We start from the raw sequence: 18,860 nt of genomic DNA, 5'->3' as shown, positions 1-18,860 counted from the left end.
TTATATGTACACCATTTAAAGATAACTCAATTCAATTTGATGAAAATTTGCAAGTGAAATGCAAAATACAGACTGATATATGAAGCTGCTAGAGGGATGAAGTAATTCGCCCACAATGAAGTTGAGTCATAGCTTCCACTTTTCCAGTGTGGATGCAAAAATCGCAAAAAGTCATGAACAAGCCAAGTACTGTCTGTGATTACACTATATGCCACAGTAATCATACAACAGTTAGTATGAAGCTTTTTGCCACAGAGTTACTTAAGAGCAAATCATTCCTACAAGATGAAATGAATGAAGCTTTTTTGTGAAGAACTGCTTCTGGTAATGGGAAGTGGGAAATAGGGATTCGCTGCATAGTGCAGTTAAAAGAATATTCCGGGTTCACTATCTAAGTTAAGATCAATCGACAGCATTTGTGGCATAATGCTGAATACCACAAAAATAATTTCGACTACTCCTACCTTTCCCTAAAAAAAATAAAATAAAATAAAAAAAAAAAGCAAAAATCAAGGTTACAGTGAGACACTTACAATGGAAGTGAATGGGGCCAATTTTTGGAGGGTTTAAAGGCAGAAATGAGAAGCTTATAATTTTATAAAAGCACTTACATTAATTCTTCTATTAAAACTTGTGAAATATTTAAGCTGTTGCTAATATTGTTCAAAAGGGCATTTTTACAATCGGTTTAGGATTTTAGAGTTTTCTGTGTTACTTCGTCATGGATATAACATTAGACAGAAAAGGTCAGTAAGTGATTATATCACACTAAAATTATGCTAACACGCATACTGTTTATTTCTTGTGGCTATACTTTTGAAATAGTGAGCATTTGTTAAGGATTGTCCCCATTCACTTCTATTATAAGTGCCTCACAGGAACCCAGATTTTTGCTTTTTTATTTTTTTTATTTATTTTTTTTTTAAAGGAGGGACAAGTCGAGATTAATTTTGTGGTAATCAGTATAATGCCACAAATGCTGTTTATTGAGTTTAACTTGTATTGAAACAGGAATAACCCTTTAATATAAACATATGAAGATATATTTTGCTGCCTTAGCATTAGAGCACTCTGTTTATAAATAACAGATTCATGTGTGTAAATGTAAAGTAGCTTTTGAATTGCAACTGATAAATACATAAAACTGCAATGTAACGTCAAAGATTGGATGGATCATGGTTAAACACATAGTCTTAAATGTATTATTCATTTTATCCAACTCTCTCATACAGCCTTAATGTACATAAAATAAATATCAAACACATGAATGAGTAAACATTATAAAGGAAAAGACAGCACAATTCTACAATTAGGCTTATAACCTACTTGTCAAAAGTCCTAAAACTTGGACGATCTGCATTTAGCCCGGTACCCGGATAACCATATATGGTCATAAGGTCCGCGAGTCTGTGGATGCCCAGCCAGTGACAAAACCCCAAAGTGGAGAAAGAGGCGGAGCGCTAGTTATGACTAATGACGCATCCTCCGCGGCGGGCACCTCGCACTCTATAAAGTCAGGCGTCTGCATAATACTTTAATTGACAAACGATTCACAGAGGAATTAGTCTAACGAAATATTCTCACGCTCATATTGGACTATTTACCGTCAGAACGATGGAAAGCAAAACTATAATGTTCTCAGCACTTTTTCTCGCCTGGCTTGCGCACGTTAACGGATCCCCAGGTAGGATAACGGTGTTTTAGTGATGTAAACCAGATGTGAACTATTTACTTTTCATGATGACTGAGAGTGCCAATATTTACCATAGTGTCGTATATGTAGTGTATAGTGTATATAGTATAGTGCAGAACAGTACAAGTACAGCACTGTTATATGAACTTAAGATAAGTAGATTTATTGAGTCATAAAAGAGAAAAAGCCACATGAAGTACGCATTAATTTCACAAGGTGTTTCATGCTGTACTGATCTGACTGTTGTCTTCTCTCCCATTTAGCTTCAGTAAAAGTGGACCAGCTTCCCAAAGCAACAAATCTGACATGGTCATCTTACAATTTCAAAACAATTCTAACATGGGGACCTGAACCTGTCAACTATACATACACAGTTGAATTCTCAAGGCAAGTACACAAAATATCCTATTCAAGTGTCACGCATTTGATTTGCTCTTTCTTTTTCAACACAAAACTCAAATCTGCATAGTGTGTGTGTGTGTGTATAACTGATTAAAGCCCTTGTCTCCAAAATGACCTTTTGATTCTAACCAATACCTCTCACTGTCTCTACAGAGTTGGAGGTAACGCACAGAGAAACCCTCACTGCATTAAAAGCTCTGAAGCCGAGTGTGACCTGACCAATGAACTGTTGGAACTGAAGGGAGTCTATTCTGCTGTGGTAGTCTCAGAACCGCTGCCCGGCATGACGACTAGCCAAGATGAACCTCCTTTTACCAGATCAAAGACTTTCTGCCCTTACAATGAGAGTGAGTGTCCAACCTTGCATCTTGGCTACTGTAATAAGAGGTCATAAGTTCAATGTTGTGCCAAGCAATGAATACTGTTTCATTGTTATCAAAAATATAATATAGTAATTTTTATCTTGACCTGCAGCTCTGATTGGAAGACCCGAGTTCAAAATAGTTGTGCGTGAGGACAAGAGTATTACGCTGCTCATAATCGACCCAATCACAGCTCTGCACAAAAATGGGAGATCTCTGAACATCCGTGATATCTTCAAGAAAAACCTCAAGTACAAGGTCTCGTACCACAAGGCTGGAAGCACAGGAGAAGTAAGTGTTGGCAAAAAAATAAGATTGCATGCCTCACACCATGTTTTTAATTTTTGAGTGCTCTCAAAATTGCAATCCTCATGTGTTTTGCTCTGCTTGTTTACAGAAAATAGAAATTGCGGAACGAAGCAAAGTCGAGTTTAAAGCACTAGATGTGGATCAGAGTTACTGTTTCAGTGTGGCGGCATACATCCCCTCTCGTAAAGGAGACAAGAGTGTTGGGGTGTGGAGCCTCCCCAAATGCTCCCCAGGGGTTAACAAGAGCGTGTTTGAGGGTAAGACTAACTTGGTTGTCTAAAAAGATGCAAGCTTAGTTTAAATGGTTAAGCATAAAGAGGCCAGATTGGATTCAGCAAACTGCAGTAGGAGGGATGATATACACTCTGCCATCTGCCATTACTGACTTCATCTAGTTGTGTGGAAACCTCCATTTGTAAACCTGGAGTTTCAAACCTGCCAATATTTAACACAAACTAGCATAGGACTGTTAGTTGAGCTGGATTTGATCTACAACTGTGCAATAACTTACATTTGTTGTCAGTCGTATTTAATAGTAATAATGACATTTAACATGTTTAAATTCCTGTTTTCTTTTCCTCAGAGTATGGACTGCCAGTGATCGGAGCAGCAGCACTCATTATCCTGGTTTTTTTGATTGGTGTAATTTTGATTGTGTTGTGCTGCAAACGAACACAAAAACAAACTCTGATGGCCAAGGAAGAATTGGTCTAAATTTCTGACACGGAGGAAGAGAACATTTCTGCTTATCAAGTGCAGAATGAGACATTCCGCACAACTGTATTAACCATTCTTGTGTTGTTTTGTGTATGCATAGCACACCAGCAGTGCAGAAATGGACTGGTTTCTGTGAAACCATACACAATATGTTGTACAAATCAAACTTTTTTTTTTTTTTTTTTATGTGGATGAATACAACTGTATATTTTATTAAATTATTTTTATTTATTCAGAAATGCGTGGGTGTATAGTATTAGCTGCTATATGTGTATATAGTTTTTATGTCTTGAAAGATCATTAAATTATATAGTGTGTGTATATGTATATATATTTATATGTATATATATATTTTTTTTTTAATGTAAATTATACAAATATAAATAAATGTATATTTGAAATGGATTAAAAAAAAAGAAAAATTAACTTTTTTTTTTTAAAGCAAAACTTTGCATGGGTACTAAAATTGGAATCCCTTAAATGCCCTCACTGTGTTTGGATTATGTTTATGACAATGACCTTTAATGTGACAAAAATGGTGTTTCCAAATATCACTAATTTTACCTTGAGTGGAGGTGGTAACCCGTAATGACAGGGGCAGTACTTAATAAATTCTACAAAAGTCCCAGATATCCTGGAGGGTTTTTCAGATATTCTGATTAAACAATCTGATCATTTAAAATATTAGATTAAGATACCCGCTGACTAAACCGACTGACTTTTTGTAGGCACAGCAAAAGTCCTGCAGACTCCTCGTCTCCGTAGTTCAACCTTGTGGTTTGCAACTGTAAAAAAATGTTTTTATCTTTCAACAGAAGACCTAATCACTGATGGAATTTGTGAAATTAACTGATAAATGCAACTAATTGTGCATATGTGAATGTCACAACATTGGATTCCCTTACAAGAACGGAGTAGAGCTGTCCAAGTCCTGTCATATTTCAAACTGTGCAAGTCTGCTTTAGACTGCAAACTGGTGAAGACTTTCCACTGTAAAGATTTTCAGCTTCTAAGGTTTTCAAATCTACAGAATTGCCACCTAAACTTAAAATAAAGACACCTTAAAATGACTAAATATTGATTATATTAATTAATTCTGACATGAAACAATGAGACAGAACATATATTTCAATTTTAAGTGGTTTGAATTTAAAATATCAGAATACATTTGAAAATTTAGTTTTTTTTTTAGTAAAGGGTATAAATACTCTTGTTAGGCAAGATTATTTATTGTCTAAAACAAATTTCCCATAAAATAACATTTACAAATACAGCCTGTTACACTAAAATAATACAGCTAACATGAAGATAAGGTGAGCTCATAACTACACCAATGGCATGCAACAATATGTTCAGGACAATGATGACAAAATGGCCCAGACCCAGTGACTTAAATATTCCAGTTTCACTCTACAAATACAATCAAGGACCAACATAAAACATCTTTTACTTACAAATGTTTGATTCTTAAAACAGATATCAAACCTAATCTTATTCCATACAAAAATCTTTTCAGATAATGCACAGTACCTCTCCCTAAGAGATATAGTTTCAATCCTTCCCCTAAAACGAGGTAAAGTTATTTGAACAAAAATGTCTTACATTATATAAAGAAAGAAGAATTCCATGGAGTACAGAATGATTACACTCTGTAACACAGTTTTTGTTCCTGGGTAGTAAGTGTTATTTCCTAATTGCTTATGCCTCAAAAGTATAGAAAATGGCTATTATTACCCACAAACTTTGCTTTTGTGACCAGGACAGTGATATTTTGAAATGTACCTATTTCCAATGAGAAAACGGGCGAATTTGTGTCTTTTTGTTCACATAAAGTCAGAAAAAAACAACATATGAATCCAAATTAACATGTATTTATACTAAAGTAATACAAAAATGACTACAAAAGATTTAGAAGTGAGTAGTTTTTCGAGATTTACAATTATACTGTAAATCACTTTCACGAATCAGCCCCCAAATGTACTCATCATACTTCAAGGCGTCCAGCAAGGTCTTGATGCTGTTGTAATCCTCTTTGAGGTGCACCGAGTGAGTCAGGGGAAGAGACGGGTACTTGTTACCATTATGGAGCAGCATGGCTTTGAGACTCCTGGATAAGCTGTCAATGTAGAGGCGCCACTCATTCTGGTCACAGGCGATTCCGACTGCCTCGAACAGACTGGTCACATTGTGGCAGAAGCAGGATGTTGACGGGTGAAGAAGCTGATAAAAGGTTGGTGACGCTTCCTCTGATCTGCGACTTGCACACTTTCATCCAACAAGTTCCAATGCTTGAGCCTAGACGTCAAAAGCTCGGCACTGAACTTGGTGAGACCAAGATCTCTAATCAAGTTGTTGAGGTCTTTTTGGTTGGGGAAGTATGGGTTTCTCTCCTCAGCTCCACCTCAGAAATTGTCATCTGGATCTACAACGTCTTCCTTGCTCTCTGACTTGCTGCTCTCTTCATAAGACGGCTGCTCTCTCTCCAGAGGAGTGGGTACTGGGAGCTCATGGCAGTGTGGCACCGGGGCGATGGATGAAGGAAGGTCCGGATACGAGATAGCAGGTGCATGCTTGCCAGTCCGAAGTTTGGAAGGGTCCACTATGCAGAAGTAGCAGTTGCTTGAGTGGTCAGTGGGTTCCTGCAAAATTCTTGGGACAGCGAACTTCATGGCACTCTTTTCCCCTCTGTACCATCCTACAAAATATACATTTATTTCACCCATGTCTAGTGTGTAAGAGATTCTCGCAACATTTTTCATATATGTTATATTTTTTCAATAACATTGAAAATTGTAAAACATTTTAAAATTAAAAACTTTTACCATTTTAAAAATTAACACATTTTATAACATAAAATTCTGAGCAACAATTGTCCATCTTATCTTCCAGCGTTTTTTTGCAGTGCTCGCAGGTGAAATGAGGTGCCCAGGGTTTGTCTTGATCCCTGACAGGCATGCCGAAATATGCCTTACAGGCCTCACACATCTTAGCAGATGCTTCCACGGAGTACTTTTTTGCTCTTGTCTTGATAAATTGCCTGCAGACATAGCAAAATGTGTCTGCCTGATGCTTGCAGCCTCTTGATGCCATCTCAGAAAATGCAGATATGTATCCACTTAGGCAGCTGGAACTAAACTGAACTGGTGGGCTTAAGGCCCCTGTATTTATAATTTTATATTACTGGAACGTTCTAGAATGTTCTAGAAGTTACTCCAAGTTTACTCAGCACTGAATCTATCTGGAATGTTCTAGAAAATAGGTACATTCCAAAATATCACTGTCCTGGTCGCAAAAGCAAAGTTTATGGGGAATAATAGCCAATTTCTATACTTTTGAGGTGGAAATAACACTTACTAACCAGGAACCAAAAAAAAAACTATTTTGTTACATGGTGTTAACTGCATCAAGTCCAGACATTTAGTACCAATGGCCCTTAATCATAAAACACAAGCAGATCATTTTTGTGTAAATTGTTTGTAAAACTGTTCTTATGAAAACTGTTGCATTAAATTCAGTTGATTTCAATTGCTGAACATCAACTGAAAATCAATTTACACACAAATTGGCTCATGTTTAAGGCCCATGTCAACATTATGAGCCAAACTCCACGGTTTCCTGTGTAATGGGTTTAAACTCGTAGTTTCCTCTTCCATCCATGTGCAAGTAATACTGGAGAAAATAAAAATAAACAGTGTTTTCATACTCTATGGCACATTACATGGAATGTTTTAATTAATTCTAGAAACCTTCTGATGAAAGTCAAGGGCAAAGTTCTACCTTGTGGTGCTTCCACAGTGATTTCCTATGGGAGACTGTGAACAGTGTGATGCCAACCTAAAAAGAGGAAACAGAAGAATCCAACTGAGCTCAGGGAGACAAGATGTTTCTTTAGCAAACTCCCAGAGAAGCAGACAATACATTCTTGACATCCTCACTTTTGACAAAGAAAATAGAGCGTGGTGGTGATGGCCATCTGTCAGGTCTCCACCGTATGTTAGCACTCCAGCTGTATACGTTAGGAGCATTGCTTGAAATTTTCTCTCTAACACTAACATTTTTTGCATTCACTGAGAATAAAAAAAGAGATCTGTTTACCTTTCTGCAGTGGCTGTAGATGAAGTCCTCCACATCAACACTGACTGCACTGGTGCACTCATCCAGAATAGCAAACTGGGGCTTGTGGTAGAACAGGCGAGCCATCTGTGCAATCAAATAAAGAATGAGAAAGCATCCCACCCTTTCTAATATAAAACATTAAATGCAGACCAGAATAATATCTGGATTATCCTGAAGAGAGTAATGTGTCAGTTGTGTGTTACAATTGAAATGATTCAAGTAGGTTCTAGGAGCAGATCTTACAGCCATCCTCTGCTTCTCCCCTCCACTGAGGACATCCATCCAGTCTTGCACACTCTCCCAGCTGCCCTCTCTGTCCAGGATATGCCCCAGCTGGACATTGTCCAGGTATTCCCTCAGCACCTGACCACAGTCACAAAGTATATAATAGTAGCAATAATAAAGTATATACAGTACATATATAAAACACAATTTGTATTTTATTACTAAATAGATAGGTAAAGTCTGTCAAGACAAACTTTGATGTTGGCTTATAAGGCCTTGCCTGAATGTTTGAATGTTTAGATAATCCAGTAAACTAACTGTCTGTCTGTCTGTCTGTCTGTCAGTCAGATACTGAGAGACAGCACAACTTAAAGCAGATCAAAGGCCTTTTTGGGTTTGTTTACATTAGAATTTTTGACAGTTGCGAGTTTGAATTAACGACTACTCCGTTTGGCCATCTGAACATTCCATCAATGTAAGTCTATGGGATTTTTCCCATTTGTGATCATCTGCTGTTGCACATACACTATATGGCCAAAAGTTTGTGGACACCCCCTTCTAATTAACAAATTTGGTTACTCCATTAAATCCAGTAAAGAAAAATCGTAATGTTTTTTTATGTAATGGTTTGGGCTTTGTGTGCTTCCAAATTTGTGGCAACTGTTTGGGGATAGCCCTTTTCTGTTCCAGCATGACAATGCCCCTGTGAACAAAGTGAGGTCCACAAAGAAACGGTTTACTGTGTCTGGCGTGGAAGAAATTGACTGGACTGCACAAAGCCCAGACCTGAACCCCACTGATCACTTTTGGGGTGAACTGGAACAGCAACTGTAAGTCAGGCCCCATCGACCAACATCAGTTCCTGACCTCACTGATAGCCTTGAGTCTGAATGAGAGCAAATCCCTGCAGCCATGTTACTGCATACAGTATAGTGGAAAGCCTTCCCAAAAGAGTGGAAGCTGTTATTACAGCAAAGGGGGAAATTGATGCCTAAGGTTTTGAAATCAAATGTTCATCAAGCACATATGGTGTCCACAAACTTTTGGCCATATAGTGTAGCACACTACTCCAGAACAGTCGGAATGTATGTGCTGAGTTTGGTGGATGTAGCTTGAAATCACAAGTATGAGTTCGAGTTAGAACTTTTGGTCTCAGTTTAGGGATTTTGAAAAAAGTTTGTAGAATAACAGTACGTTAGCTTCGTCAAGCCAACATAATTCAAATGGTCATATCATAAGAAATAAACATTTCCTTTATTCAATGTACTATGGAAACTGTACATTTACAGAACTCAAAATTTCCAGTCTAAAAAGCCATCTATTAAAACTAAGCAGCAAAAACGATTCATTCCAAATTTCTGCAACTTTCATTTAGATGAACACCTAAACACATGTCTGCTCATAAGTAGATGCCAATGATGCCTTTTGGTATTAAACTTGGCCCACTCAGTTTTGGTGAGGTAATAAAGATGATGTCAGATAGATACTATTGTTCAGAAACACTAAGAGTAAAATGTGGGTCACATAACAAATCAAATTTTGCTGCTGCTAAAAAACAATGTCACTACCTGATCAGATGTTCCTTTCTTTTTTTGGTCTTCATTTGTATCAGGATAAATCACTTGATCTCTAAGGGAACCCAATGTCATGTATGGCCTCTGAGGAAAAATACAAACAAATAAATCTATAAAAAAAACACACACACACATTTTCAAATTTAACCTAACTGTCATGAAATCAGTTAAAGACCTCAATGTGAAAGAGCCTTTCAGCTCACCCCACCTGAGGAACATAGAACAGCTTCCCTCGCTCTGGTTTTGTGAGGCGTCCTCCACACAGGGGCCAAAGCTGGGAAGTAAATAGACATTGCAAGGGAATGAAAACAACTGAAACTGTAATCAGTTTCAAACTTTCACAGAGAACTAGTTCTAACCTCTCCCAGCACTCTGAAAAGTGAACTCTTTCCACAGCCATTGGGACCACAGACCAACACATTTGTCCCAGATGACACCTGAAATTTAAAGGAGAGAGCAGATGGTAATCATCAAAACCAGATGACCAAACCTTGCTTTACAATCTAAATATATTTAGACAAGGAAAACTTTACATGAAACATGGAAACATTGAAATATCAACCTCAAAGGTTAAGTCACGGATGAGAATGTCACCATTGGGCGTCGCTAAAGGTATGTGTTCAAACCTGTGGATGAGAGGATACAGTTTAACCTGCTGATATACTCTGGGTAAGGCATAATGTGTCAATTAAAACAAAAAAAGAAACCTAAACCTAAAAGCTTGCATCTACAAAAAGATAAAGACACCTAATAAATACTACTATATATAATATTCTATTATACATTAACTGTCTTAATGTATAATTACTTAAAGTACTGAATATGTTATACTGAAAAACACTTTAATATGCTGCATGTGATTCCATCTTTTATGACAAAAATGACTTCACAGAAAGCGTTTACAAAAACTGAAAGTGTAAAATTTCATTTTTTTTCTCTGAATATAAGGATTGCACAAATGTGTTGTAGCTGACTAGCTAAGTGTGATAGGTTGGTTGTGTTGATAGCTTTAGTTTGTTTAGGTTGTGTGTAACTTACTTGATTATGTTGTCTGCAATGATGATTTCTCCTCTCCCAGGGATGAGAGGGATTTTCTCAACTGGAGTGTCTGTAAAAAGCAACAATAAATTAAAAAGGATATAAGCAAAACCATCAATCTATTGAGATACTGGAAGTACCATCTCTTATGACAAGTTACAAAAAAATAAAACACATAGTGCATACTATTCCAGACCTTTGGATCGCTGTGAGATCATGGTCCGTTCATATCTGCCTGAATTCAGCTCTTTAAGAACCTCCTGAATTTCTGTGATCCGTGCAGTGAACCTAATAAATGGATTCAGGCCCCGCAGAGAAACACACACAAATACTCATGCACATGAAAGACAGAAAAGAGATGAGGGCTGATAAGATTCAAAGAAGATGGATGGCATGAGAACAAGCAAAGAATGGCTATACTGGAGGCAAAACACTCACCCGGACAATCTGGTCATCTCTCTGCCTGCAAGGACAATCCTTCCCAAGGCCTGTGCCAAACTCATCAACATCCGCCCGGTCTGGTAGTAGTCCTACACCGAAAAAACATACACAGAAGAACTTTATCTTCTATGCAAACATTTATCTTGGGAAATCCTTAATAACCCAATAAACCCATTATACAATGGCAATGACAACTATTAGATTTGGAGAGCTCAAAGGTTGGTAATTCCAAGTGAAACATTATCTATTCCTTCCTTCACATAGGATTTGCATAGCAAATCTCAGCTGAATAGTGTGCGATAGTGATAGTGTGACAGAATTACATAATTTATGTAAACTACTATATACTACTACTACTATTATGTTCAGATATCATTCTCTGAAATGCTTGTATCAAGTGGTATCAAACACATTTTCAATATTTCAATATCATTGTCTTAAAGACCACATGAAATTCCTTGACGATTTTCCCGTTTTGACGCATTTCATATTGAAACACGAAGTTGGGGCAGGACATATCGGCCTTTTTATATAAATCACAGCCATGGACTATTATTCGTTACTTGCTATTGCTAGTCAGACACAGGTGTTATTAGAGGAAGGGGCATGTTCATTCCAAGGTTATTATCGTAAACGAAAACGATTAATAAGACGAAAACCAAACTAAAATAAAAACAAAAACACATGTTTTATTTTTTTCTAAAAACGAAAACTAAACTAAAACTATTAAAGTGCAGGGGGCCTGGGTTGCTCAGTGAGCAATGACGCGGACTTTGTATGACACGGCCCAACCCTGGAGTCGCAAATTCAAATCCAGGGTGTGAAGGGTACAGTCACATGGGTTACCCTCCTCTTGGTCATATAGTGGTTCTCGCTCTCGATGGGGCGCATGGTAAGTTGTGTGCGGATATCGCGGGGAATAGCGTGAGCCTCCACATGCGCATAAGTCTCCACTGCAAAGCGCCCAGCAAGCCACATGATAAGATGCGTGGGCTGACTGTCTTAGAAGAGGAGGCAACTGAGATTTGTCCTCTGCCACCCGGATTGAGGTAAGCAACTGCGCCACCACAAGGACCTAGTGAACATTGGGAATTGGGCATGCAAAATTGGGGAGAAAAGGGATAAAAATACAAAAACTAATAAAAAAAAAAAAAAACTATTAAAGTGCACTGTCTACAATATGAACAAAAACTAAATAGAATCAGATAAAATTACTTTAGTTTTGGTACTTTCAATCAATGGTGGATGATCGGATTAAAATAATCTCTCAAGCCTGATTTCTTGATGTACTCCACAGTTCGCCTACACACGTGATGTTTAAAGGCACATAAATCTGTGGGAAAGGCTCTGGATGACATCACAATAAATCAGCATGCGACAAACTGGTGACAGCAAATAATGCAGCTACCGTCTGTGAAACACTGCAAAGAAAACACGGCAGAGTTTCGTTTAGTTGATCTAAAAAGAAATTCTGAATATATTTCAGTCCATGAACTTCATAAAGTTTGGCAAATAAGCAACTACTTGTTTTCTGGTGCTGTATATGAACATAAGTTAATGTAAAAAATTTAAAAGTATATTTTGGAATTAACATTAACCCATTTAAATAAGTGCTTTAAGTGTTGTTCATTGTTAGTTTAAAAAAAGACATTGTTAACATATACAACTTTATTGTTAAGTGTTACAGATCATATTTTGTGGTGTTAAAATGGAAGAAAACTAAAAAGATACTAAAATGAAACAAAAACTACAAATAGCCATTAAAAAAAAATACAAATTAAAAAAAAACTATTTATGAACCATTAAAATGAACTAAAATGAAACTGAAAGTCAAAACACAAAACTAAATAAAAATAAAAATGAATAATATTTTCAAACCTGTAATAACCCTGGTTCATTTTTGAGAGCATTTCATTGGAGTGCAAAATGAGTCATCGATATTTTGGTTAATTTTTCCAGAAGAGAAAGACATTAAATTTGAAATGTGTGTAAAAACAAAAGTTAATTCGGTCAACATTTAGGACTGCATTGACAGATAGATGGCGTAAGAGATAATACACATAGACTTAAAGTGACAAAACTTCCAATTTTGATTTCCTCTGGTCTGAAACAGTTTCTCACCTCAAGCCGCTCAGAGTATGTGCTGTTAAGATGCCGCTTGTTTGTGGGGTCCAGGAAGGGCCGGCTAATAACCAGGTAGCCCACCACCAAGGCTATATCTGGAGAATCAGAAAATATGTGTTTTCCATGAGAGAGACTTTAAATTGGTCATATTTAAGTTGTTTTCCTTCTCTGTGCAAGTCTACTTATAAATAAATAAATATTTCATATGGATTTCATATGGATTCTGTTTCCCCTCTAATAGCCAGCAGCCATGTCACCCTGTAGCTCAAGACTGGTTGCCTACTGAAGCTAAGCAGGGCTGAGCCCTGGAAGAGTCCAGTAGAGGCTGCAGTACCACGGAGACCTTCTGGGAAAACTAAGGTTGCTGCTGGAAGAGGTATTAGGGAGTCCAGCAGAGGATGCTCACCCTGCGGACTGTGTAGGTTCTAATGCCCCAGTATAGTGATGGGGCTGCTGTAAAAAGAAACTGTCCTTCGGATGAGATGTTAAACTGAGGTCCTGACTCTCTGTGCTCGTTAAAAATCCCACTTCTTGAAAAGAGTAGGGGTGTAACCCTGGTGTCCTGGCCAAATTCCTGCCATTGGCCCTCATCAATCATGGCTTCCTAATAATCCCCATCCATTAATTGGCTCTATCACTCCACTCTCTCCTCTCCACCAATAGCTGGTGTGTGGTGAGTGTACTGGCACATCCAGGTGGATGCTGCACACTGGTGGTGGTTGAGGAGAGTCCCCTGTTCACTGTGTAAAGCACTTTGAGTGTAGTGTCAGAAAAGCACAATATAAATGTAACATTCATTCATATCTGCTTACATTTGGCTATTATGCTGTCCATGACACCCATCGAGAAACGGAAATGTATGAAGCGACTCAAGTGGTCAACCTGTAATACAAGAAGTAAGATTAAAGGTTTCATCCATATTGTGTGTGGATGAGTTTATATGAATCTACTGTAAAAAATATCTTAATTTCCCCTCACCAGTTTTTGAAAGGTTCCATTAATTGTTTGCTTTTCTCTCCTGTTCCCGTTGTAGAACGCAATCTCTTCACTGAAACAATATGCAGAAAACAAAAATAATTTCCTTCATTAAATATCTCAGGAAAGCAGATAGCCAGAAAAAGTGCAGGAGAGAGACCCATAGATACCTGTTAGTGATGAGACGAGAGTTGACATATCTGTACTCCCCCTCATACCTCTGCTCTGTTACAGTCATCTTGCCAATGGGCCTGCGCAGTCTCGTCAGAATGAGACCAGAGAAGACCAGATAGCTCAGCAAAGTAGCAGGGCCCTGTAGAGGAGAATGCACATGTTGGAATCTTAACACTGTGGAGACTGAGGCACTTGATTAGTTGGTAAATTCTTTAAAAGGGATACTCACAAGTGCACCAATGGATGTGTTCAGTTTGCAGATGTAGATCAATATGTCCAGTAGAGGCTGCAGAAAAAATGTAATAAATAAACAGGCTCATAATGAAAATGAGTGGAAATACTTTGTTTGTTCTGGACTGTATAAATGAGACAGTATGTGAAAGTTATAAGCTATAACAGAATAGGTGCCGTTACTGTGTTACCTTGCTGACATTGGAATAGAGATCCACAACACTGTTACAGAACTTCTCTACATCTTGAGTTATCAGCTGGTCAGGGTTAGCAATGCGGTTGTCCAAATTGCCAATTTGGTAGTATGTGAACCCCCTATTGAAAGATATTGTATTGTATTGAAGATCATTAAATAAATAATGAGCAAACTGTACAAAACAAGACAAAAATGGTAAAGACTCAGCTTAAAAAATTCAATAAACCCATGAAAGGAGATTCACTTAATTATCACTAATCAATGAGTGAATAAAACTTACGTCAAGTACTCATTGTAAAGGTGACTGGTAAGTCTCACTCTGTAGCACAGCTTCAGCTTATCGAGTCCCAGCTTCAAGAAATTATTCACTAGTGATATCTGTTGAGTCAAAACACATAAGAACCATGTGTTCACCAGTATCTAAAAAAACTCAAAAAAATCTTTTTTTACAATTAAAGATATCACATTTCAAAAATTGCAATAAAACACCAAAATTACAAAACAAAATAGTTGTATATATTATATTACCTCTAAATAATGCATAATTACCCTGTTTATAATACAGTAATTACATTTTAGACACATTTTATGGGACACCATGGTCTAGAAATAATTGTACATAATAATATGTAAATAAATGCTATATTTAATGCTGAGAATAAAATAGATTTACATGCTATTGATGTTGCCTTGTCAACAGACTTGTAAAATAGGACACAGTAACTCTGCAAACTTTAGTCCACTTACAAAAGGCATAACTGTGATAAAGTTGAGCAAGTATCTTCTGAAAGTGGTTGTTGAACGTCCAATAATTGCACTGCAAACCACACCACCACACACAAACACACACATTCAAGAACAGTACTTTTGTGCTTGTAGTCTATACACAGTACAAGAAAAACAAGACAGACGGCATTTAAGTGATCAGGCATGTTCTAAGTGTCTGTGCCAGCAGAGGTAGAAATCACACTGGACTGCAACTACAACAAGTATAAGAAGAGATTGAGGATATGCCTCTTTGTAACTTACATAAACATTCATGGTCATGACAAAAGATAAGATGAATATGTTCAATTATATACAGAAAATGCTTAGAATGTTTAGGAATAATTTGAGGAGCATGGCTACTTGTGATCTTACAACAGTATGTGTTAAAGGTCTATAGTGATCAAGGCTCTATGATCTTGCGCACCTTTCAATCATGGTCCCGTTATGGATCATCCAGACATCGCAGTAGGTTCGGGCCATAAGCATGACAGCAATCAGAAGCAAATATCCCGACTGAAATGGAATAAAAAAGAACCAATATACTGTATATGAAATCACACAAATGACTTTGTATATTTCCTATATAGATTGAAGCAATCACCTCTTTAGAAAAGGTATGTGGCATCAGGATTTTCATGATATGCCCAATGCGCCTAAAGAACACCTTGTCCACTGCAGCCTTGTCTGTCTTGCCATCCTTCTGAAGATTTCGTTCAAAGTTTAAACTGTATTAGTGTACACATTCATAGTATATATAAATGTTTAAAACCCTGAATATTCCGGAATATCTTATAAATTAAGCTCAATCAACAGAATCTGTGCCATTATGTTGACTGCACAAAAAATTATTTAGATTTTTCTTAAAAAAAAACAACAACAACAACAAAAAAAAACAACAAGCAAAAATCTATGCAACACTGAGGCACTTACAATGGAAGTGAATGGGGCCATTTTTTTGAGGGTTTAAAGGCAGAAATGTGAAGATTATAATTTAATAAAAGCACTTACATTATTTCTTCTGTTAAAACTCATGCATTATTTCAGCAGTAAAGTGGTTTAAATCATTGTTTTTCTGGTTGTTTAAGGTTTACTGTGTTACATCGTCATGGAAGTTGTAAAATTGGCTATAACTTTACACAGAAAATGTCATTAAGCGATTTTATCACACTGAAATCATGTTAACAGGCATGCTGTGTATGTCTTGTGGCTATCATTTTAAAATTTGGAGTATTTTACCGTTTACCGATTGGACCCATTCACTTCCAATGTAAGTGCCTCACTGTAACTCAGATTTTTATTTTATTTTTTAAAGAAAAGGAGAGACATGTCGAAATGTATTTATGTCATAATCAACATTATGCCACAAACGCTGTCGATTGAGCTTAACTTGTATTGAAACCGGAATATTTCATTAAAGTTAGATTAAACAATACTTACATTATTGTTAAACAGTAGTTCTGAAGCCTTCTTCTCTCTATAAATTACAGTGGGTAAAGCATGATAAATAAATCAGCCTTGAAATAAATCACTGTGAATGCTAATGTATCCGATTTCCAGAAGTATGTTACCATTTTGAATAAATGAATAACCAGTCACCCCTGCACATCATGTCAATGATGTTTCAATGTCGGAAAGGTTACAACCGACACGAGAGGCAAAAGACATAAGACGCAATGTTCTTACCCATTGCTTTCCGTAGACAGTCTCTGTTTTAAAACGTACACGGCAAACAGCATAGCACCTGCGACTGAGGAACTGCCGGCTGTCAGATACTTACTAACAGCCGCCATGTTCACTGTAAAACCAATCAGGAAGCGACGGCGGGCAGTGAAGGGCCCACGCTTCTGCAGTCCTCCTCCTTTTTATTTTCAACTTGAGACTTTTAACGTGAAGCTTCTGGGGGCACGCGCGTACGCACGCACACACACACACACACACACACACACACACACACACACCTAATACTACACACGCACGCACGCACGCACGCACACACCTAATACTACATACGCACGCACACACACACTCACACACACACACACACACACACACACACACACACACACACACACCTAATACTACACACGCACGCACGCACACACACACACACACACACACACCTAATACTACATACGCACGCACACACACACACACACACACACCTAATACTACACACGCACGCACGCACGCACACACACACACCTAATACTACACACGCACGCACGCACGCACACACACACACCTAATACTACATACGCACGCACACACACACACACACACACACACACACACACAAACACACCTAATACTACACAAACGGATGTATATTCGCGCATGTAGTTCCACTTTCAACCATGAGGTGTCGCCAGAGTCACGTCCTTCTTCAAAGGTGCAACAATCTGCATACACTTCCAGATAATACCTGTGCTTTAAATGTAGCAGCGCTTTTATGAATACGTTTTGTTGTTGATTTTTTTGGTAAGCCAAAGTTTTTTTTATATATAAATTGTATATATATATATATATATATATATATATATATATATATATATATATATATATATATAACTCAAAAAACAATTATCATGATTTGATACTGGTTTGATATTTTGATAAACTTTATAATTCACATTTTCCCCCATCTATTTCCAGTTATAACTCGCTGTCCTCGGTGATCAACATCAACATCTCTGTACCAAAGTCTCCCAGTCCCTCGTTACAATCCCCCTCAAAAATCGGTTAATCACAATAATATAACCATAAACTGTACAGTTATATGCTGAAAGTTGCGCTGGACCTCATGGTCAACATATTAACCGTATTTTATCTCTAACTGAAATAAAATTAGTATAACTGTTGTTGTTGTTGTTGTACACTTCCATTTAAATAACTGTGCTCCAGTCCCACTGCAGCACATGCGATTCTGACGAGGAAAACAAGCAGATCTTGCTGCCGGACTCCGCCAGCCAATAGGAAGTTTGCTTTGAGATCACGTGAGTGGGTTTTGAGACAGACCCTCATTTTTCTCTAGTTAGTTCTGATGTGAAGCGCTGTACGTGTGCGAGCGCTTCATTTGATATTCTTTCATGGATTTACACGGGATTTACCTTCATAATTCTGCAGTATGATGTTCCTTATGAGCTATTCAAGTAAGTATCCCTTATTTGAGACGTTCGATACACACCAGTTACATGTTAAAAGTTTAATTTAAGTTAACAGGTAAATTGGTTAGCTAACTGCGCTAAAATGTGAAGCAGCTATGAAGTGAAGAATTTTGTTTAGTATTGCGCTGAATTAGCCATTTTACTAGATTTGTCAAATCATAAGGGTTTTCTGATGGTCCTAAGGAAGCTGAAAATAAATACTAAGATAGACTACATAATTGTAATAATAGAGTTTTTTTTTTTTATCTATAATTCAGTCTCAAATTTGTTAATTTGGGACCATAAGCCAAACTTTGACGTTTAATTCTGTCACAGATAATAGCTGGTCATATTAATTTATCCATTTCCTCT

The 18,860-nt window shown here is 37.3% G+C and overlaps 3 protein-coding genes across 9 annotated transcripts in view; 2 read left to right on the top strand and 1 right to left on the bottom strand.

Annotated features, from left to right (window-relative positions):
* Positions 1-1,553: 1,553 nt before the first annotated feature.
* LOC127442411 (tissue factor-like) lies at positions 1,554-3,910 on the top strand. The gene is made up of 6 exons (XM_051700428.1): positions 1,554-1,684; positions 1,957-2,080; positions 2,249-2,442; positions 2,570-2,748; positions 2,855-3,023; positions 3,350-3,910. Exons 1-6 carry the CDS (start codon positions 1,615-1,617, stop codon positions 3,478-3,480), a joined length of 867 nt encoding a protein of 288 aa, XP_051556388.1. The 5' UTR covers positions 1,554-1,614; the 3' UTR covers positions 3,481-3,910.
* Positions 3,911-4,665: 755 nt separating this feature from the next.
* LOC127442403 (ATP-binding cassette sub-family D member 3-like) lies at positions 4,666-17,275 on the bottom strand. Its single transcript, XM_051700411.1, has 23 exons — positions 17,029-17,275; positions 16,783-16,819; positions 15,947-16,045; positions 15,770-15,858; positions 15,325-15,394; positions 14,858-14,955; positions 14,573-14,696; positions 14,380-14,436; positions 14,147-14,289; positions 13,980-14,049; positions 13,814-13,883; positions 12,999-13,096; positions 10,875-10,966; positions 10,633-10,724; positions 10,437-10,506; positions 9,961-10,024; positions 9,758-9,835; positions 9,607-9,672; positions 9,393-9,482; positions 7,843-7,962; positions 7,579-7,683; positions 7,261-7,317; positions 4,666-7,152 (listed from the first exon to the last, which is right to left on the bottom strand). Exons 1-23 carry the CDS (start codon positions 17,133-17,135, stop codon positions 7,075-7,077), a joined length of 1,974 nt encoding a protein of 657 aa, XP_051556371.1. The 5' UTR covers positions 17,136-17,275; the 3' UTR covers positions 4,666-7,074.
* Positions 17,276-18,372: 1,097 nt separating this feature from the next.
* Positions 18,373-18,860, top strand: part of LOC127442397 (rho GTPase-activating protein 29-like) — a 58,739-nt gene continuing 58,251 nt past the window's right edge. For all 7 annotated transcript variants that reach the window (XM_051700401.1, XM_051700398.1, XM_051700400.1 and 4 more), the window contains exon 1: positions 18,373-18,494. The gene's annotated coding sequence lies outside the window, so the exon portion shown is untranslated. The remainder of the gene's footprint in view (positions 18,495-18,860) is intronic.

Source organism: Myxocyprinus asiaticus, chromosome 6, assembly GCF_019703515.2.
Source record: "Myxocyprinus asiaticus isolate MX2 ecotype Aquarium Trade chromosome 6, UBuf_Myxa_2, whole genome shotgun sequence".
In the NCBI taxonomy this organism is placed as follows: domain Eukaryota; kingdom Metazoa; phylum Chordata; class Actinopteri; order Cypriniformes; family Catostomidae; genus Myxocyprinus; species Myxocyprinus asiaticus.
The sequence above is the reverse complement of the archived record's forward strand: the minus strand, read 5'-3'. Positions and strand labels throughout refer to the sequence as shown.